General features: G+C 41.3%; 1 protein-coding gene across 1 annotated transcript; it reads right to left on the bottom strand.

Annotated features, from left to right (window-relative positions):
* Positions 1-340: 340 nt before the first annotated feature.
* On the bottom strand, positions 341-22,503 carry NUF2 (NUF2 component of NDC80 kinetochore complex). The gene is made up of 14 exons (XM_043967767.1): positions 22,386-22,503; positions 19,997-20,131; positions 18,519-18,593; positions 16,734-16,810; positions 15,318-15,379; positions 14,032-14,129; positions 13,422-13,495; positions 12,213-12,306; positions 10,679-10,741; positions 9,555-9,692; positions 8,848-8,988; positions 6,774-6,949; positions 5,326-5,461; positions 341-680 (listed from the first exon to the last, which is right to left on the bottom strand). The coding sequence occupies exons 2-14, from the start codon at positions 20,117-20,119 to the stop codon at positions 555-557; spliced, it is 1,383 nt and encodes a 460-aa protein (XP_043823702.1). The 5' UTR covers positions 20,120-20,131; positions 22,386-22,503; the 3' UTR covers positions 341-554.
* Positions 22,504-22,779: the final 276 nt, after the last annotated feature.

Here is a 22,779-nt window from a genome sequence, read left to right on the forward strand (position 1 = left end):
CTTCCACTGGGCCAACTCTAATTTTCTTTTTTTTTCTTTTTGTGGGGCAAAGAGGGTTAAGTGGCTTGCCCAGGGTCACACAGCTAGTGTCAAGTGTCTGAGGCCGTTTTTGAACTCAGGTCCTCCTGAATCCAGGGCCAGTGCTTTATCCACTGTGCCACCTAGCTGCCCCCCCCCCCCCCACCGCTAACTCTAATTTTGAAGGAATTGTTTCCTTCGTTGAGCTTTTGTACCTCTTTTTCCATTTGGCCAATTAATTCTACTTTTTATGGAGTTTTCCACAGTGGATCTCCTCATTACTTCTGACAAGTGACTTAGAGCCCAGACACATTACTCCCAAGGAAAATTACTTTATTAACAAGCTTTTTCTTTAAAAGAAGTTTTAAGCATATTTTAATTTCAGAACGTCATTATGTATGAAAGCATATTTTAATTTCTATCCAGAAAGCCCCAAGTCTCCTTATCCTAACTTGTTTGTTCTGTTTCTCAAAACTATGAGATTTCACACACGTGTATAAGCTCTGAACAAATAAAATGAAGCAATTCCATGCAGGCTAAATAATGAATGGTCTCGTTAGCTCGGCAGCTTTCTCACTAATTCTAGCTTTGCCCTCTTCTGCTGCCTTCTCCATGGCTTCATGGTATTTCTCTACAGCACTTTTCAAGGTGAGGAAGATTTCCTAAAAGGAAAAATAAAAGGCTATGAGTTGTATTTTGAATAACATACAATTTACCTCAATATTTCATAAAATCAATGGTCTCAGTATGTACAGGGTCTTTTGACTCAGATTTCTTCAGAGCTTGGAAGTCTCTTGCTGAGTTATTCAGCTCTCTGGGGAGTGAGACACCCCTCCCCCCACTTCAGTCCACCTTCATCTGTAACTCCCTAGAGTTTGGAAAGCAAAGATCAACTTCCCATGTCAATATTTTGGAGTGAGGAAGGAACCCCCTTAAAGCCTCCCAAATTTCCCCTCCAAACCATTAGAAAACCACCTTAGAATTGGTCCAAAAGCAGGGAAGCAGCTTATCAGCCCTACAGGAAAGGTTTATCTGCACAGTCAGTCTCACGGCAAGGAGCCTGGGACTTTAAGCCTGGGGCAATCCACCAGTGAGGGGCCTGCCCTCCTGCAAACCCGAAGCCCCCTAGGCAAATGTGCAGTCTGAGCTGCACAGCAAGGCCCCATCCCCAGCTCAAGCCACCAGGGAGGCTTTGACCTCACAGCTGAATAGTAGTATAGCCACACCCTGAGGCTGGCCAACAGTAAGATCCCACCTCTTGGAACCTACCAGCAGACTCTGTTTCCATAGTAATCCAGCAACAAGAGGCCCCAACCCTTGGGCAGATTTGCAATAAAATTAATCCTCCAGAGCCTCCTAACAGAAAGGCCCTGTTAACATAGCAACCTAGCATCAGGGTACCACCCCTGGGACCAACCACCCACAAGATCCCTCCTCCAAGGCCAGACACCAAAAGACAGTTACTATAGCAACCCAGCAGCTAAACCCCACACCTAGGGGAAGCGAATAGGCCATGCCCAGTAGTCAACAGTAAGACCCAGAGTCCCAGCACAAAAACTTGGGACAGTGCAGGACTAGAATCCAATTCCCCAGTTCTCACAAAAAAACACCGAGAGAGAGAGAGAGAGAGAGAGAGACAGACAGACAGACACACACACACGGCATAAAAGTTAACAAAAAAATGAATTCCTGAGAGTGCTTTAAAAGAATTTTTAAAAGAAAATTAGAGAAATAGAAGAAAAGGTGTGTGTGTGGGCAGGGAATGAGAGTAATGCAAGAGAATCATGAAAAAGTCAATAATAGCACAGGAAAAAGAAATACAAAATTTGCTGAGGAAAACAACTCCCTAAAAAATAGAATTAGCTAAACATAAAGGAAGCTCAAAAGGTCACTGAAGAAAATAATTCCTTAAAAATTTCAAGATAAAATAAAACAAAATCAAGTTAAAAAACAAAATATGAAATTTCTCACTGGAGAAACAATTGACTAAAAAATAGACCCAGGGGCAGCTAGATGGTGCAGTGGATAGAGCACCGGCCCTGGAGTCAGGAGTACCTGAGTTCAAATCCGGCCTCAGACACTTAACACTTACTAGCTGTGTGACCCTAGGCAAGTCACTTAACCCCAATTGCCTCACTAAAAAAATAAATAAATAAATAAAATTAAAAAAAAAAAATAGACCCAGAAGACACAATATAAGAATTATTGGAATATTTGAAAGCCATGATCACTGCTGCCTCCCCTCACCAGCCCCACCCCCCACCCCACCCCCCAAAAAAAAGCATGGACAGTATCTTTTCAAGAAATTATCAAAGAAAACTGATATGTTAAAACCAAATGGCAAAATAGAATTAAAAGAATCCACCAAAAACTGCCTGACAGAGATTCCAAAAGAAAACTCCCAGGAACATCACAGCCAAATTCCAGAGCTCACAGATCAAGGAGAAAGCATTGCAAGCAATGCCCCCGCCCGCCCCCCCCCCCCAAAAAAAAAGAACTTTCAAATACTATGGAGTCAGGATCACACAGGATTTGGCCAATTCCACATTATAGAACTAGATGGCTTGGAATACAATGTACCAGAAGGGCAAAAAAGTTAGGTTTACAACCAAGAATCACCTGCCTAGAAAAACTGATATAATCTTGGGGGGGGGGGAAGGGAATGGACATTTAACAAAATGGAGAACTTTCAAGCATTTCTGATTAAAAGACCAGAGCTAAATTAAAAATTTGACCTCCAAATACAAGATTCAAAGGAAATGTAAAAAGGTAAAAAAGAAACAAGAAAAAACAAATTCAATAAGATTACACTGTTTATATTTCTATTTCTATATGGTAAGATCATATTTGTAAGCCTTAACAACTTTATTAGTTATAAGAACAATTAGAAGGAGTATATGTAGACAGAGGGTATGGATATAAGGTGACATTGATGGGATGATACCCCAAAAAACAAAAGGGTGAGAAAGAAATTGCACTGGGAGGAGGGGGAGATATGAATGGGGTAAATTATCCCATATAAAAGAGGCACTGTTATAATGAAGGGGGAGAATGGCAGGCAAAGCTTAAACCTTATTCACATCAAAATTGAGTCAAAGAGGGAATTACATATTCAATTGGATATAGAAATCTATCTTGTCTTATAAGGAAGTAAAAAAAAAGGACAGGGATGATAGAAGGGGGAGGAGGAATTGATAACAGGAGGGGATATTGAGAAGAGTGGGAGTCAAGAGGGTGGGGGGATAAACAAGCAAAAAAATAGCATAGAGAGAAATACACAGTTATCATAACTATAAATGTGAATGGGATGAACTCACCCATTAAGTGGAAACAGATAGCAGAATGGATTAAAATCCTACAATATATTGTTTACAAGAAACACAAGTGAAACAGAGAGATACACACAGGGTAAAGGTATGGGGCTAGAACAGAATCTATTATGTTTCAGCAGAAGCAAAGAAAGCAGGGGTAGCAATCATGATTTCAGACAAAGCAAAAACAAAATTAGATCTAATTAAAAAATAAAGAAGAAAATTATCTTGCTGAAAGGCATCATAGATATTGAAGTCATGTCAATACTTAACATGGTATAGCATCTAAATTTTTGAAGTTGAATGAATTTACAGGAGGAAATAGATAATAAAACTATACTTAGGGCAGCTAGGTGGTACAGTGGATAAAGCACCGGCCCTGGATTCAGGAGTACCTGAGTTCAAATCCGGCCTCTAACACTTGACACTTACTAGCTGTGTGACCCTAGGCAAGTCACTTAACCCTCATTGCCCCACTAAAAACAAAAAACAAAAAACTATACTAGTGGGGGACCTTAACCTTTCCCTATCAGAACTGGATAAATCTAACCCAAAAAATAAAGAAAGAAGTTCAAGTGAATAAAATTCTGGAAAAGTTAAATAGGATAGATTTCTGGGGAAAACTGAATGGGAATAAAAAGGAATATACCTTTTTGTCAGCAGTACAATGGCACCAACATAAAAACTGGCCATGTATTAGGACAAAAATTTCACAACCAAATGCAGAAAAGAATAATAAACATGTCCTTTTCAGATCATAATGCAATAAAAGTCACTGGACAATGGAGAGATTAGATAAGCGGAACAAGAAGTCCTAGGTGGCGGGGCAGCTAGGTGGCGCAGTGGATAGAGCACTGGCCTTGGAGTCAGGAGTACCTGAGTTCAAATGTGACCTCAGACACTTGACAACTTACTAGCTGTGCGACCCTGGGCAAGTCACTTAACCCCAATTGCCTCAAAAAAAATAAAAGAAGTCCTAGGTGGTGTTCAAGTCAGGATGACTTGAGGTCAAATCCAGTCTCAGAAAATATCACAGGCAGGTAGCTACTGTCTGCCTCAGGTTCTCCAACTGCACAATATGGATTCTAATAGAATCCACCTTCCAGGGTTGTGAGCATCCACTGAGATCATACTTATAAAATGCTTGGCATGGTGCCTGGCCTGTTTATTTCCTTTCCACTCCCCAACATTCACACATCTTATAATATTACTGGTACATTCACGGTACTGCCAGATTTCATTATAGCTTGGAGAGCACTGGCCTTCCTTTCTCACACCCAAGCACGCCAGTCTATGTTCACAGAATTGCCTAGGTCATCCTCATGCCTAATAAGCATTCCTTCTTTACCTCCACCAAAGAGACTCTCTCAGCTCCAGTAGCAGGATGCCAAACTGCTCCTGCCTCTTCCATAGATATTCTTTGTCTCTGTGTGCACATACACTGTGTATGTATGGCTTCAGACACTTGACACTTACTAGCTGTGTGACCCTGGGCAAGTCACTTAACCCTCATTGCCCCGCAAAAAAAAAAAAAAAAAAAAAAAAAAAAAAAAGAATGTCATCTCCTCAGCTCCAGGAACTGTTTGGGGTCCAAGGACAAGTACCTATGGTTTTTGTCATTGAATCCCTGACACTGGCCTGATTCCTAGCACACAGCGGGTGCTTGGGGACTGACTGCCTATCACTAGAGCACATCTAACATGGTATCATTTAGCGCTCTTCAGATTCTTTTTTATTAGAACAAACATTTATTCGTGCTATTATTTGAAGGCAGTGCCTCACTCAAGCCTTAATCTTTTAGAAATGAGTTTTTAAAAGCAACTGTGAAGAACAAGAGTTTTGAAGAGGTTCTGTCTGCAGATTGTTCTGATTCCATCCTTTGCCTAGAAATGAACAGACGTTTGCAGAGAACACCACTTCACACCAAGGCTACCTGAGCTATCCTTCTCTTTACTTGTCAGTTACAATTCATCGAAAATGTCAAACCTCTCCTCACCTGAAATTTTAGTTTCTCATTTTCAGTGACATCTTTGAGCTGTTGCATTTCACGTCTGATTTTCTGGACATCAGAATTAATTGCTGTCACCTGTTCACATATGGCTCCTCTCTTCTCTTGAAGTTTATTGCATTCCCTAAATGGAAAAAGGAAGATGGTGTAATTGGATGGCTCCTCTATGAGCCAGTATACAAGTAGAAAAAGGCAAATTTTAAATGGAAATTCAAGATATTTGAAAGTGAGCATTTTTCCTTACTTCTATCAAGTAAAAAACTTTGCTTGAGAAAACTTACAAGCATAAGATATATAAAGACAGTTAAAATGTCCAAAGCAGAGTGTTGATAATTAAAAAACGAGTACTTAAAGTGGAACTTCCAAGTTACTAAATTTCTAATTCTGTCAGAGAAGGCCAAGATTCCCTGGAAAACTCAGCATATACCTCATAGAGTCAAACTCGAGTATAATGCAAAATCACTCTATCCCGAAACATTTCCAAATCTGGTTTATGGGCCTTTAAAACAGGGCTTTTATACACACACACACACACACACACACACACACACACACACATATATATTCAACGATAACTACTTTGCTCAAGTTTTTGTTGGAAAAAAATTAAGATATTTTAAAATTTCTAAAACAACTATGTTTGCATAAGTGGTTAGTTCAGGTAGAATCTTTTCTCTTCATCTTTATGTTATTATGTGAAGGTTGGCTTTAAAAGATCCTGATATCTTTCTGATGGTTATGCTAAAAGTATTTCTTCAAAATATCGGTGGTTCTCAAGCATTACAAATCACCTGCTCTTATTTGCTAGGGCCAAATAAACATCATTAGAATGAACAGAAAGACTTCATTTGATGAAATGCCCATGAAACATTTTCAAATTAATAGCAAGTAAATGATCAATTCTCACTAGAAAAAATGTGTATAATTTTTCATATTATTAATAAAAATGCTATGATCTGGCGGAGAAGCTAGAAAGAACAACCTTTGCAAACCACTAAAACAACTGACATCACAGTATAGTCTCATTACTATGGCAAAGACACCTAGTCAAGACACTTCCCCCTAAAGGATATCAACATGAGTTAACAGCCTTTTGGATATCTGAGAATATTAATGTTGCTGCTTAGGAAAAGGTTTCAAAGTGAGATCTCGTTTGTCCAATATAGGAAATAATTTGGATAGCTTGTAAAGTTGATTATAATGAGATGGAAATAAGCTGTAAGTAGAAGGTCTCCTTTTTAAAAATTACATAAAAGAAATGGAATTGCCTTTTTTTCCCTAAAGGTAGAGGGGATATTAGTGAGCATCATAGTTACTTAATTGTAAGTTTTTGACTAATTATAAAAGTAGTGATTTTTTTCAAAAGATTCCAACTTTTAGAATCTGGCTCGATTTGAATATAGCATCATGCAACTGAAAATAGTTTAAATTCATACTCAAGTACTAAGCGTTTATATTGTTTGACATCTTCATGCTTCTTATTTATCTTCAGCTGGGTTGTAGCAAGCTTCTCTTTCTCAACAATGACTAGTCTTTTCAATGAAGTTTCCTCAGTCTTCAGTTTCTTTAATTCTGTCTGAGCACTTTCAATCTGGTCCTCCAGGGACTGGTTCTGTGAGGAAGAGAAAGTATTTAGGATCAACCAAACCAATGAGGGTTTAGGAAAGTGAAGTATTTTGTTTCTTTGTTTATCTTGTACCATAGAATGATTAAATACAATTTTAACACAAGATTGAATGGCTTTAACCTTGAGAGTTGAGAAAGGGCATCTGGACTATCATAGTTAACAGGGAATCACGATAGATTTTTCAACAGTTAAGGAAAAGCAGTATCTGAAGCAACATTTATCCAGGAGGAATGTATACTAGACCGGAGTAAGACTGAACAGGCAAGAGAACCAACCAGAAGGCTGTTGTAATAATAAAAAGAAGAGCCATTTAAAACTACCTTCTTGGAAATGATTGGGTATCAATGCACCCTATGGCTATCTATCTCTTTCACTCTTACAGCATGATTGGCCCAACATCTTTCCCAGTCATTTAATTTGGTGATATTTTATGGCTTGTTCATACTTAATCATTACAAACATAACAGGATGTTTCACATATCTCTTTTTTACTCTTGGTTGTTGCTGAGTTGTTAGGAAGAAAAATTATAAGATAATAACAAAATTTTGTTTTTTCAGTCACTTCAGTTGTATCCAATTCTTTGTGACCCCATTTATGGTTTTCTTGGTAAAGATATTGGAGTGGTTTGCTGCTTCCTTCTCCAGCTCATTTTACAGATGAAGAAACTGAGGCAAACACAGTAATGTGCATTGCCCAGGGGCACACAGCTAGTATGTGTCTGAGGCCAGATTTTAACTTGGGTCTTCCTAACTAAAGGCCTGGTATTCTAACCACGCCACCTAGGACAGGGACCCTAAATTTTGCTTTTCCTAGAACTGAAGTATTCCATGACTCAATAGCACAGAGCATCACTGGAAGACTTTTGATGTTAAAAAGATGGAATTTAGGAAAAAAAAAAAAAGAAAAAAGGGGCAGCTAGGTGGTACAGTGGATAGAGCACCAGCCCTAGAGTCAGTAGGATCTGAGTTCAAATCCGGCCTCAGACACTTGACACTAACTAGCTGTGTGACCGAGTTGCAAGAAAGAGGGAGGGAAGGAGGGAAGGAAGGAAGGAAGGAAGGAAGGAAGGAAGGAAGGAAGGAAGGAAGGAAGGAAGGAAGGAAGGAAGGAAACAAGGGAAAAGATGGAATTTTTTTCAGAGATGATTGGGGTGGAGAGGGTATCGCTGATATCACTGAGCAAATGCAATCCAGTGCATTTTTTTCTTCCTTTTCAAAAGTGATCCACTTCACTGCCCATCAGCAGTGCTTATACAAGAATGATGCCCATTGCCCCTGCTACTGAATATCAGTTTAAACTGTAGGCATGCAGTTTTTCTGCCTCTTAAAAAAAAAGTTCTGAACTAAAAACATAGAGGGCATTTCCATAGCAAAATATAAAAAGGTTCATTTAGGAAATCATGGCTTTCCATTTCATTCCATTCATTTGCTGCCACATTTGGACTTGATTATCAAAGTCTCTAGGTCTAGCCTCTAAGGGAGGAAGTAAAAATGGCACTAATAAATGGGGGGGTGGGGCAGGACAAACAGTAGTTAATTATGCACAGAGCATGCATATTTTGAAAATAACACAAGTCTGAGAGTTCTGAGGAATGATGTATCAGGATACTCAGTATCTGGGGAAGATACTAGATGAATGGGAAAAACCAAAAAGACATTCCTACTGCCACTGGGACAATTAAGAAAATCTCATTAACATCAACCTATATTCCTATTTTCTCCTCTTTATGAGAACAATGTTTTGAGGGCAGCCTTAAGGAAAACTGGAGAGGATTTGGAGGACCCTAAGCCTGGCAGAAAATGCCAGAGCTCAAATGCAGCTGGCAGTCTTTGGGGGACAGCAGGAAGTAGTGAAGGAGGTTTCAGCATTACCCAATACCAACCTCCTTCAAGATCCTTGTGATTTTGTCCACACTTTCTGCGAGTTCTTGCATCTTCTTTTGATATAATTGTAGCTCCATTTGGAACGAAGGCATACCCTCAATCGCATCTCGATAGGCTTCATATTTCTCAGTCACTTCAAGCTGAAAAGAAAAAGTACTTGCTAGAAACCACAGCTCAATCATCTTTTTGACATAAACGGTAGTAATGTCCACTTGTTTGCTTTTAAGTAATCTCTGTACTTGACAACACAGAAGTCTATATGGAGCAATCCATTTTCTCAGTGAGAGCCCTTGTACTCTAAGTTATCCTTTTTAACTGCCAAAAGGTCATTGGCTCATACATAACAACTGGAAGTAGCCACAACCTTAATAACTTAATTCACAGAGAATCTTCCACCTTGTTTCTGGCAATAGAATTAATCTCTATCCCAAACAAATCTAACTGGAGATGTTAAAATACAGAACTGACTTGTTTCTTTTGTTTCTTCCAATAGCTGAGACTTGAGAGAAGCAGAGAAATGACTACATGGAGGGTCTAGATCATCTATAATTGGAAAATTTCCCCGAATCAGTCGGGGGTTCAAGTAGACGGCTTCCATGGTTCTTCCCGGTGCTACGTCTGTGACTTGTTAAAAGATGCCCATAAACCACTTTTGAGGTCAACAGAGGGGATAATATTCCAAAAAGGAATAACTGATATTATTCACCTTTGAAGTTTTGAGTTTCTGCACTGTCTCTTTCATTTTCTCTTTATCGTTCTTTAACTTTTCTGGAGAGTCCACAATTTTTGTTTTCAAACTTTCCTGTTCTTCTTTCAGAGTAACCAATGACAATTTTAATTCATTCTGTTGAGAAAGAATAGTAAAGCTTTAGATTTATTCAGAAGAGCACAATAATGAACCTCAAGAGTAAAGGTGGATAAATCACATCAACGGATGGTCAATGTGCTAACACAAAGTCCAAGCTGCCGTTGGCAGTGAAGCATAAAGGCCACTGGACTGGGGCTGAGTCCTAGCCACAACCCGTCCCTCACTCAATGTGAGTCACATCATTGCAAAGTGGGGAGTACCCCTTTGAACCTCCTGCTCTTTTGTCCTCACAGAAGCAGAAGATGCTCAGGACAATGAGAAACCAGTGCACGAAGAATCTTTGAGAACAGAAAACACCACGTTCCTGGGACAAACCTAAAAAGCCTTTGTTTTGGTACTCCTCACAGAAAAACGAACTTGGAAGAGCCAGGAAACTAAATGGTTAGCTGTTGTTTCCCCTGTAATACCAACTAATTTCAAAGCTGGTAAATGTGAAGGCCAACGCAAACCGCACCTACCATCATTCTTCCATTTCAAGAAGGCATCCTGGGCAAGTGGCTCTTCAACACAATTCCCTGGCTGGTACTTTCTTAACCATTCCCTCTTTCCCCTTCAGAACTTCATGTGTTATAACCTCCCAGAGGGCAGGGACCATTTGTTGTTTTGCCTGTCTTTGTGTTCCCAGTGCTTAGCACAGTGCCCTTGACTTTCGTCTATGAGGAATAGGCATAGGCTCAGAGACCAATGACTTCCCCAAGGTCACACGGTGGCAGTATAAAGAGTAGAAATCAGAATGCCTAAGCTCTAGTTAAGTACTCTATTCATAAGATCATGACTGTTGTCACTTTGTGGACCCAACCCTGTGCCTCAGACCAGGAAGTGTTTGCTGTCCAATGAAAGCTCCATTGTCCCTGCTTGGGGGCTGAGGTCTTAGGCCATTCACCAGCCCCAATGTTCCTCCATCTGACTCTAGGCTCACAGGTGGCAGTTCTAGTGAAACGGAAATGAATACAGATCTTTACCAGTCTTTTAGTGGTCTCAGCAAGGTCTAACTTCTTCTGGGAAATTCCTTCTTGAATTGTTGCCTAGGGCAGGAAACAGTCATTAAAAATTGCTTAATTGCCCAGAAAATATTTTTAAACAAAATCTATCATTGGTATAAATGGAACAACTGAAGTGTTGTTTTTCCCGCCCCCCCCCCCCAACCAGCAGAAATCTGCAATCTCAGACAGGGCCCAGCTTTAACAATGCTCTAAGAGCACCCAGAGTGAGGGATGGGAGAGTTACTGGAAACACAAGGAATGTGCAAGTCCCAGTGGACCCACATGATCAGGCTCATGCTAACTCCTGTGTCTGACTATGAATTCATGAATTGAGGGCAGGGGGTATCTTAGAACCCTTACTGGTCATCTGAATGGGCACTCTATCTCCTAGCAGGGATGTCCATTTCAGGAAATGAGATCGTGTTTCTGAGCACAGTATGAAAATGAAGGGAGGGACATGTTCCTGAAAGTCATCCATAAAGTCACAAGAGAACATTATAATAAAAATGTATGATATTTTTAGAATTTATTTTTATATGTAAAAAAATATATAATATCTGATAAAATGAACCTTCCGCTTCAGGGCTATTATTTGTCTAAAGAATTACTAGCGGGGCAGCTAGATGGCACAGTGGATAGAGCACTGGCCCTGGATTCAGGAGTACCTGAGTTCAAATCCGGCCTCAGACACTTACCACTTACTAGCTGTGTGACCCTGGGCAGGTCACTTAACCCCAATTGCCTCACCAAAAAAAAAAAAAAAAAAAAAAGAATTACTAGCAGCTCTTGAGAAGCAGAGCAAGGACTGGGGAAACACTAGCCAATTCTTCCTCTTTGGCTCCTGCTCTAAACTCAGTCTGTGGACGTTACTGCCGCTGTTATGACAGTCAAAGAATGGTGAACCTGAAGGAGACCTGACTGCCCATCCCAGGGGTTTTAAAAAGTATTTTGCTAACTGTTAATCGAGTATAATTGGTTCCCTCTGTCATTCTGTAGATTTTATTTTACACATTAAAAAAATTTTAGGCTGTTCCAGATGCCAAAAAAATCTACAACACAAGAAAGGTTGATAGCTTTAACCACTCACTTGACAGGAATTGCATTTTGCACCCATTTTATATTAGGAGGAAACTGAGGTCCGGAATGTGGAGGCCATGCGCCCCAAGCCCCAACCTCCAACCTCCATGCTCAGACAGCATTTTTAGCATCACATTTGATAAGATCATCTGCCTCAGGTTGCCTGAGAAACATCCCTGAATCCTCACACTGGCTTTGGGAGAGACCCTTGCCTTCTTCCCAGCCCCAAGGTACCTCCTTTTCCTTAGCTTCAGGCTGGGGGTTGGGGGAGACACTTGCCAGCACTATGCCTGACTCTAGGCACTGGACAAGAGCAGTTCCAGGGCTACTATGTCCAACCTTTATTTGGACAAGTGAAAGCAAACCGAACATCCCACATGCTCCCTCAGCCTAAACTTTAGAAGCTCCCGGAGGACTGAAGGACATCGGGCCATACTGCTTTCTGACGAAACCCATTCAGGGCTTGTTGCAGCTCCTGGACGTCATCCAAGAGTTGCTTGAACTCAACTTGCTCTTCGGCTGGGACGGAGCTAGGAATGAAGAAAGAAAAATGACACCGTGATAACGCCCACCTCTGCCTTTCAGCGTCTGAGGAATGGCCGTCCCTCCACACGGTCATTTTACTTCTATATAGTGAAAACGGAATAGAATAAAAAGTGACTTGGCTTGAACTAGATCCCTGACTTCACTGGGAGGGATGAGGCGTTTCCTCAATCGAGGCAGGCTGGGCCTTTGTGAACAATGGTTTTAGAGACACGGCTGCTTGGGCACTGGACCAGGGTCCCCCAGAGCATCAGAGAGGTGACCCAGAAGTTTTCCTGTCTTCTCACACCTTCTTCACCACCTATGTCCTCTGAGACCCAGTGACACAGGCCTCCTAGCTGTTCCTTGCCCAAGACCTTCCATCTCCCAATTGTGCATCTCTCTGGCTGTCCCCTAGGCCTAGAATCCTCTCCAACCACATTCCTGCAGTCTTTCTTTATCCTCCTCAATACCCATGTCTTCTCTCTGCTAACTACCTCTGATTTACCTTTCATCTACCTTATTTGCCCATAGTTCTTTACATGCTGTCTCCTCCATTATACTGTGAGCTCCCTAAAAGCTGGAACTATTTAAAAATAATTTTTTTTTTTTTGCCTTTCTCTGGATCCCCAATGCATACCACAATAACTGCAATAATTCCTGTTGACTCCCAGTAGTCCTATCCCTCGTAACAATTAATTTCATAAAATTCTGAATTTAAGTTAAATTATTTGGGAGCATAGTTCCAAATGTCTTCTCATAATGGCAAGACCAATTCATAGCCCTGTCAACAATTAATGTTGCTCTTTTCCAGTGATTGTTATTTTCCCATTTTAGTTGTTGTCATCACCGTTGCCAATCTGATGGGTATAAGTTGATCTAACTTTCATCTCCCTATCTAATTATTAGTGATGTGAAGCATGTCCCCTGACATAGTGGTTGCCAGCTTGGATTTCTTCCTTTTACAACTATCTCTTCATATCCTTGGACCATTTATCAAGAGGGCTATTGTTCTTATAAATGTGACTAAGTTCCTTAAATATCTTGGAAATGAAGGCAATCCTGGGGACCCAACATTGACAGTGTAAGATCCCCATCACTTGTGCAGAAGGCTTCTACTTACTCAAGTTTCTCCAGCTTCATCAGTGCTTCCTGTTGTGCTGCATGGAGCTGCTGCATCTTGTCCATAGAGGATTTCTGAAAAAGCAATTTTATGAGCTTCTATCAGCCCCTTTCAATGTTACCTGGTACATACACACTCCAAAATATGGTCATCCGGTCCATTCGCAGCGCCCATCAGAAACGAGATCAAAGCCAGTAGGAGCTGGGAGCAGGACATTCTTGGTCACACAGAAATAATCTCGGGAGAAACACAAATACTGGATTTGCTTTTTATCTCCACCTGGGAATTTCCACTTCATCTTTTAGACCTGGCTCCAGGAGCACCTCCTGCAGCCTTAAGTTTTTTCTCCTGGTATTTCTCACAGCATTTGGTTCCTACCTCTTCTGTGTATTGATTTATATTCTATTTGTATTATTTTGTACTTGTCTATCTCCTCCACTTGATTTTAAGTTTTATGTGGGAGATGATTCTCCAGTCAACTTGCTATTTTTTTGTAGGTAAAAAATAAAATATAAATGGAATCTCTTGCTTCAAAGGGCATCTACAATTCAGGAAACACTTTTGGAAGACTGATCCCCATATTAAGCCAAAAAATGATGTTTGATCTTACGTATTCCCATAAATATTTCATGTATATTTCTCGACGCGATTCTCGGAAGTGAATGAAGTTGATAATGGCACTTAAAAACCGACAGGTACGTTTTCCTTCTGAAATATAAGGTAAAATAATCTTAGCATAAATCTTGTTTTTACAGACATCAGAAGAGCCTAAAAGTGGGAATTTCCCAGTTGTTAGCAGAGCTTTTAAAATAAAGAATGATGAACCTTTCATTTAGTCAATAATTAACCTAGTTCCCAAACTAGCTTAGATTCAACAACTGCTTTTTTTTTTAATTAAAATTTAATGATCAACTTGTGTAGACCTCTATGTACACAGTTACAGGGGTGATGTTGGAGTAAGAAGAGGAATGGCATTTTTTTTTTAAGTGAATAAATTAGCCTACAGTAGTTTAAGTGGAATGGAAGAATGAAGGAAACCTTAACATCACAATATTTTTCTAAATTATAATTTTCTATTAAATTAGTAACTATGATACAAGATATTATAAATAACATTACTAGAAATTTAGATGTGAGGCATATGTCTTTTGTCTAAAGCTTTATGTCCATTCCCAGTGTCGTTTTCTAAGATAGTGGTCAGGTGCTCCACTCTATCAAATCAAAAAGCATTTTGTATAATAAGCACTTCCTATGTGTTAGGCCCTTCCTTCTGGAAGCTGAAGGAATTCCTCCACCTACATCCCATGGCAAACTGTCAGTGAAGGACCTTTCACCCCAAAGCACGGCCCTCCTCACTGGTGGCTGACTCTCCAATAATGCTATTTCAGAAAAGCCAGGCTTCCCTTCCCTCCACCCTCTCCTCCACAGGTTCTTCACCATCTGCCCTGCTGCCTGCCCTCCCACTAGAATCACTTCTGCCCGTTTCTCCAAGAGTGGGAGTGTTCCATCTCTTCCCCATCTCTGTCAACTTCTGTGCCCCACCGTGGACCCCACTCCTCTTCGTGTGAGGTTTTGCTCATCAGAAGGCCTTAATAAATGCGCTCATTCATTGTTTCACTTTTATTTATCGAACAAGAACCAGACTTTTTCTTTATTAAACTAAGAAGTACTGGTCTTGGGAACACAACAGGTGCTTCCTCCTGTTAATGTGGAAGGTTTTTCTTCTGAAGAGGTTAGTGAAGGTGCTACAAGATAAGATAACAGGTAGCCTGATTTATTATTCCATGTAAATGTAAATTTATTAATAGGAAGTTTCCTATGGCACTTCAGCATACCCAAGTAAACAATGTATTAGACTGAAGATAGATGTGGCCACGAATAAACATTTTAACTTACTTGGATACAGAATATCAGCAAATTCAAAATCATTCACCCGGCAGATGCGAAGAAAAGACTCCCTGTGGATTTGGATAAAACAAATGTGTTTTACTCCATTTTATAGGAAGAAACAAATGCAGACACTTGCTGATAAAAGTGGCCTAGAGCCTGCATTCTGCCTCCCCCACCCCCCAAGTCCTTGGGATGGTACCACCAGGCCCAGATGGTATAGACAGCTGCCTACACATGCTATAGGCAGATCTCTTGGTTCTCCTTTTCCCCCTTGGCATTATTCATACAGCTCCGTATTTCTAGTCTTTGTATTTTCACCGAGGAAGAGGAATCAATAATGTCCTGGGCTCAAATGTGTTCTGACAATTTCTGGCTAGAACCACAGGTACACAGCAACTTTTCTAGGCCATGGTTTCTTATTTGTGAAACAGAGAGGAAGCCAGGTGGCCCAGTGGATAGAGCACTATACCTGAGATCAAGAAGACTCAAGTTCAAATTCAGCCTCAGCTGACTGCCTCTCTCAGTCTTGGTTTCCCCATGTGTAAAAAGAGGACAATCATCACTTATACCTCCCAAAGTCAATATCATCATAAAATGACCTCATATTTTAGAAGCACTTTAAAGAAAACTTTATAAATGCTGGCTACTACTATTAAATAAAGTCATATACCCACTATAACTAATGGTATGTAGTAAGAATAAAATGAGATAATATATATAAAGGGCGTTGCAAAATTTTCCATAATATTTATGGAGATTCATCATTGTGATGGTCCAACAGAAGTACTGGAAGGCCAGTAAGCACTCACAGAGAATTTCAGTCCCAGCCCCTGGGACTATCATAACAGAAACACTTGACTGGAAGCAGGAAGCTCTCAGAGTCCCCGGCTCTTTCGCTACATGCCTGTGTAACTTTAAGCAAGACACTTTGTAAACCTCATCTTTTACCTTCCCCTGCCATTCAAAGCCACGTGACACCCACAGGGTGTTTACTGGTAGGCATTGGCTGACATTCTTCTTAGACAGTCAGCCTTTTTTTTTGGATGACAGCCACTCAAAGCACTATCCCAAACGTTTTATCCTCTAGTTCTGCTGACTATACAAGTATTTAAGAACATCCAAGCTATCAGGGAGGTTTCCAAAACAGTAGGCATTGTTGACTGCAAGGCTACCACAGCGGAATAGATTCTGAAACTTGCCAACTGAAGCAGAAAGTATTCTTATAACCTGGAAGAAATGTCTCCCCCTCACAATGGAAGTTGTTTAATCTAACTACATTTTACTAGAATATGTTTTAAGTCATGAACATGAAAGTCCAAGTGGAAAAAGAAAAACAAAACCTTTCCAATGGGTTTTACTTTTCAAAGATTAAATTGAAACTACAGGTAATTAAAAGTTAAAAACCCCAACAATTTTACTTACATATAAATAAACAAGTTACACAGTGGTAAGAAGCCTTCCATTATCTGTGGGTACATGACGTCAACGTTCACTGGCATCTAAACACAGAAATGGAGGAAATGTCAGGAGGGTGAGAATGGTAGACAGACTCCCAAAGAGCTTCGATCATTGATCCCAGAACCTCAAGGTGAACAACCTTTGATTGACACCAACCCCAAATAAGAAGGCTTCAACGCCAGGGCTACATCCTTTCCAGGGCAGGAAGCAGGTCTGAGGGAGGAGTCAGTGAGTCCCTTTCCCCCATTCCAGGGAGCTACAGCACAAAGATTCTGCTTCATGCAAACTTTAGGCTTTAACTGGTGACATGGCATTTGATAGCCATCTATTTCCCTCTGGACACATATTATCCTAGGAGCCTTGACCAGGCATATTCTTCCAGAGGAAAGAGAGATCAGCTTAAATGAATCAGAATCAGTCAGTGAATAAAACATTTAATAAGCACCTAACTGTAGCCTAGGTATCATTCTTTTTTTTTTTAAATGATTTATTTATTGATGCCCTTTTTTTTTTTTTTTTGGTGAGGCAATTGGGGTTAAGTGACTTGCCCAGGGTCACACAGCTAGTAAGTGTCAAATGTCTAAGGCCGGATTTGAACTCAGGTACTCCTGACTCCAGGGCCAGTGCTCTATCCACTGTGCCACCTAGCTGCCCAACCTAGGTACCATTTGAAGTACTGAAGATACAAAGATGGGCAAAATACTGTCCCTGTTCTCAAGGAATTCTGTAAGGGGTTGATAATCAAGAGAGGAATCAGAATTGGTTTAAAGACCTCAATCTCATTAGAATTGGCTCAAGGAGGGAATAATGTACACAGTCAATTGGGTGGAGTAATCTCTCTAACCCTGCAGGAAAATAGGAGGGGAAGGGGATAAAGAGAGAGGGGCAAAAGAAGGAAGGGCAGAGTGGGGGAGGGAACAGACAGAAGCAAATACCTTTTGAAGAGGGATAGGATGAAAGAAGATGGATAATAGAATAAATATCATGGGGTTGGGAATAGGATGGAAGGGAAACAGTTAACAACAGTGATCATGAAAGAGAGAAAAGGGGGAAAAATTGTACAAAAAATATTTATAGCAACTCTTGGTGGAGGCTAAGAATTGAGAATCAAGGGAATGTCCATTAGTTGAGGAATGATGGAAAAAGCTGTGTTATATGATTGTAGTGGAATGGTCTTGTGCTACAGGAAATGACAAACAGAATGATCCCCGAAAAACCTGGAAAGACTAATGAACATCGATGTATAGTGAAGTGAGCAGAGCTGGGAGGACATTGTGCATAGTGACAGCAGGATTGTTCAGTGAGCAATTGTGAATGACTTAACTACTCTCAGCAGTGCAATGATCCAAGACAATCCCAAGGAACAAATGAGGAAGCTTACTATGCACCCCCACAGAAAGAACTGATTAAAAAAAAAATAGATAATCAAGAGAGGAAAGGCACTAGCATCAGGGAGATTTGGTAAAAGCTTCTTGTAGACGCTGAGAATTGAGGAAAGTCAGGGAAGTCAGGAGACAGAGATGGAAAGGGAGAGAATTCCTAGCAAGAGGGACAATCAGTGAAAATATTTATAGTCAGGAGAGGAGATGAAGGGTCAGCTAGGTGGCTCAGTGGAAAGAGCACAGGCCCTGGAGAAAAATTTGGAACTCAAAAATGCTTACAAAAATGAAAATAGTCACATTTCTGCAGCATTTTACATACACACTACTTGCCATCCATTATCTCACGTGAGCCTCTAAGCAAACCCACCATGTAAAAAGCATCCAGCGGAATTCCATATACAATTTGTAGGGTTCTCAAGAAAATCTTGCGCAGGACTTCAGGCTGCAAAGAGAAAAAATATCTACCTTAAATATCCACCTTTCTAATATAAGAGAAACACCATCATTCTTATTACTGAAATAAAGATTGCATTATTTGATGTTGATTGGTATATTTATAGAAAAGGATAAGAACCATTAAATTGCCCAATTCTATTCTACCTCAAATTTATTTTCACTTTTTCCAATTATAATATACTACAGTACGGTGAACTCTCTATATAAAATAATGAGCATTAAAGACTTTGAATTATATTAGTTGCTTAAACTCAAATAAAGCAGCATCAGGAAAATCAATATATTTAACTCCTTTAAAAACATCATATGAAGATAGCTACATTTTTCTCCACTAGGAGAAATAGGGAATAGGGTTAGTCTATTTGTTAGTCATACCAATTTATAAAATGCAGCACCTCCAACAGGAAAGTCAAACATATTTTAAGAAGAGAGAACATAAGAAGTAGCTCAGGGATGTTTATACCAGTAGTTTATTTGGTGCCCTGTTTCTTCAACATCAAAACAAAGTTCAATAAGTCACATGGTAAGATACAGTCTGGAATTTGAGAAGAGGTAAAGAGATTTTTGTTCATTGAAAAAAGATTAATCTAATTTCTAAAAGATTTAAGAGGGGCACGGGGCAGTGGATTGAGGGTGAAATTTGGTGTCTAAGGCACGAGTTCACGTCTAGCCTCTGACAAAGACTAGCCGTATAACCGCGGGCAAGACACTTAAGGCGTCCCTGCCAGACACACGTTGGCTTTGAAAACCTGGAATCGCGTTATTTTGGGAAGCGTTTCCCGATGACATCATCTTCATCTCGTTCTCTTGTCTGACACAAGAAAGGCCCCAAGTTGCTAAAGGAAAAGTTTTCTAAGCCCTTCTTCTGTGGCTGAAAACTACATGAAATAAACCCCTTCAGGCCCAAGATAAGAAGAAGAATAGTTAGACTTCGCATGCTTGAAAACTTTAAAAAGGCTACTGTTTGAGGCAAACCGTTTCATTTCCCAAATCTAATTGCCAGTGGGAATGGGGGAAATTTGCTCCATGAATCATTTCAATGTCATTGAAAAATAAACCATGTAAGGGAGGGCAGCTAGGGGGCGCAGTGGATAAAGCACCGGCCCTGGATTCAGGAGGACCTGAGTTCAAATCTGGCCTCAGACACTTGACACTTATTAGCTGTGTTATCCTGGGCAAGTCGATTAACCCTCATTGCCCCGCAAAAAAAGTTAAACAAACAAATAAATAAACCATGTAGTGGAAAATATAGATTCTATCTATGAAAGTGACTGCTGTGTACTGAACAAGAGGAGAGCATTTTCTTTGGCTAATCTCAGCATAGCGTATGTCCACTTAGTTCCCCAAACATCATCACATTGCATGAACATACATCAACATACTTAGTACCTTTGGATTTGGAAAAATATCATTCTTGGAAAGGGTTTTGCCATCAGCCCCTGTCAGGATTGAATTCTGGACATGAGTCACAATCTCAGCTGGACTCAGCCTGGGAAAAGACAGGGTTTCCATGTTGGGGCCCTCCTGTCAGTGATAGGGGAAAAAAAAAAAACAACTTATATTAGAAAGCAATTGATAATTAACAGCACGTCTCAATGGTTTTAGGGGTCACTTGGAAGCTAAGATAGGGATGCACAGAGCAGTGCACCCGAGGAAGCATCTGTATCTATCAAATCAATCACATCTATCTATGTGCATCTACATACATATACACCCATTTCTGCCCTGGCTGAACTTTGTGCAAAAGAAAAAGGAAAGAAAAGAAAAAAGGGAAGGGCTTGGGGTGGAGTATAATATTTATTATCAGAAGAATCTTGTGTAGAGAAAACATAAAAGGGTGATTTAAACTTGGCCACATTCACTCACCTAGAGCAAGGTCAGAGGAGGGAGCAACACAATGAGCATGGTTTAGATCATTGTTGAAGATAGTGAAGATAATAAAGGGTTGAAAAATACAGCAGCTGTTCCATCAGTCACATCTAAGTCTTTGTGACCCATGGACCAGTGTCCATGGGATTCTCTTTGCAAAGATTTGAAGTGGTACACCATTTCTTTCTCCAGTAGCTTCCCTGCCTGAGTTTAATAAATGGGTATCTATAGTTGGATCACTTAGTATCTAACAAAGTGGAGTAGTAGTGAGGCATCTACATCAAACAAATAGGCTAGAATAAGTCGAGTTCTTTCCCATAGGTCTCCATTGATTCTGTCAGTGATACTGCATCTTACTTTATTAATTTTTCCTTTCAATTCCATTTACTGATATCTCTTCCTAAATTTTATCTTATTTGAGTATATAATTTATTTTTATCTTTTTGCCATCCATTAAAGTCATACTGGTGCTCTATGTCACGACTGAATTTAAGGCAAACTGAGACATTTTCACAGTATCGTTTATAATAATTAGTAAGACGATAGAGTAAAATCTGAGAGCTATGAATATCTTCTCATGTGCCTGAAATAAAATCATAACAACTGGTAGACATTTTAATGAGGAGGTGGGTCATGAATCTGCTCAGCTCCTTCCCATTACTTCCTCCCTGGGAGATGGGAATAATCCTCAGGTGGATCAGATGGGTGGAAGACATGGGAATAGTCCAGTACTTGAATTTGGGTTAAGTGGGTAGTGGATGAGGTTACTATGGGAGATGAAGCCAAGAATGGAGGTTCAATTCACAATAAAACTGAGATCAGAATGGAGGTGATTATAAGACCCAAGCTTCTGCTTGGCCCCTAGGCAAGTTTCTTTGGAATGTAGGTGAATGGTGAAGTTAACATGGTAAGGCATGAATTAAAATAAATGGTCACTCTTGATAATGTGGAAATGACCTTGTGCTCACAAAAGCTTGGGAGTAGAATGCAATCCTATCTATCAAGTGAAAGGCTCAGGATATGTGCAAGCTGTGGCCGAATATGTACAGGGGCAGCAGCCTGGTGGGAAGTGGACGAGGGCTGGCCTCCATTTGTCAGGAGGACTTCCTAAGCAGAAGGTTGGCCACTGAGAAGTGACTTTAATGGCTCTAACTCTAGAAAACTATTAAGTAGTAGAAAAGTTGCCATTTCCTTTGGGAGTGGTCATGGACACTTAAAGTACTTAATAAATAATTTCAATTGATTTAGATGGGTTTTTTTTGGTGAGGCAATCGGGGTTAAGTGACTTGCCCAGGGTCACACAGCTAGTTAAGTGTTAAGGGTCTGAGGTCGGATTTGAACTCAGGTCCTCCTGACTCCAGGGCCGGTGTGCTCTGTGCACTGCGCCACCCAGCTGCCCCGATTTAGTAGGTATTTTAATGATTGGATAGGTTAATGCTAATATTGCAAGAATTAAAACAGATTGTATAATAAAACTGATTTTTTAAAAGCGAGTTCATCAGAAGAACAAGTTTTCAGTTGGAAGGGATTTTGAAGTTTCTACTCCAACGCCCTCCCCCCTCGACACAGGCCTTGGCTTTGCCACTCCTGGCCAGGAGGGGCCGGGGCCGACGGGCCTCATTAGGAGGACATTCCACAGACTCGCGGGGGAGACGATGCCCAGAGAAAGGGCGCTTTAGAGGCTCCCCCAGGACACAGCCTCGTACCGGGAGACTCCAAGGCAGGAACGAGGAGGGGGCCGCGCCGGACAGACAGCTGCCCCCGGGCGGGGAGGACGCGAAGCCGGAGCCCTGGGGGTCTAGGGGCGAGACTCTGGGGAGGCGGGGCCCCCGCGGGCGGGCTCGGACGCGGCCCACCTCATTCCCCGAGGGGAAGGGGACACGCCCCCGGGACTGCGGCGCACACTCACCTCCCGCAGCCTCCGGCCTCCGCCGCGACCTCGCCTGGACGGGGGCGGCGAGTCTCGCACCCCTCCCCCGCCCGATCGGCCGCCCCGCCGAACCGCCGAACTTTTCAAATCGGCCGCGAACGAGCCTCCCGGAAGTCCCGGCCCTTCCTCCCGGACGCATTTCCGGGAGGCAAAGCTTCCGGTCGTCAGTCTGTAGTTCTTCCGGCGTGCGGGGGGTGGGGCTAGGGAGGGGGCCGAGGAGACGACTTCGGTGATCCGGAGCCACGTCCTCCTCCGGCGCCGCCAGGCGAGCGGTCTTTCCTGGCTCCCGGCCCCGTGCGGCCTCGGCAGGGGCGGCGGCCCCGAAAAGGGCTCTGGGGCGCGGGGGCCTCGGGGAGAGGGCCCTGGCAACAGC

This window comes from Dromiciops gliroides, chromosome 5, assembly GCF_019393635.1.
Source record: "Dromiciops gliroides isolate mDroGli1 chromosome 5, mDroGli1.pri, whole genome shotgun sequence".
NCBI lineage: Eukaryota > Metazoa > Chordata > Mammalia > Microbiotheria > Microbiotheriidae > Dromiciops > Dromiciops gliroides.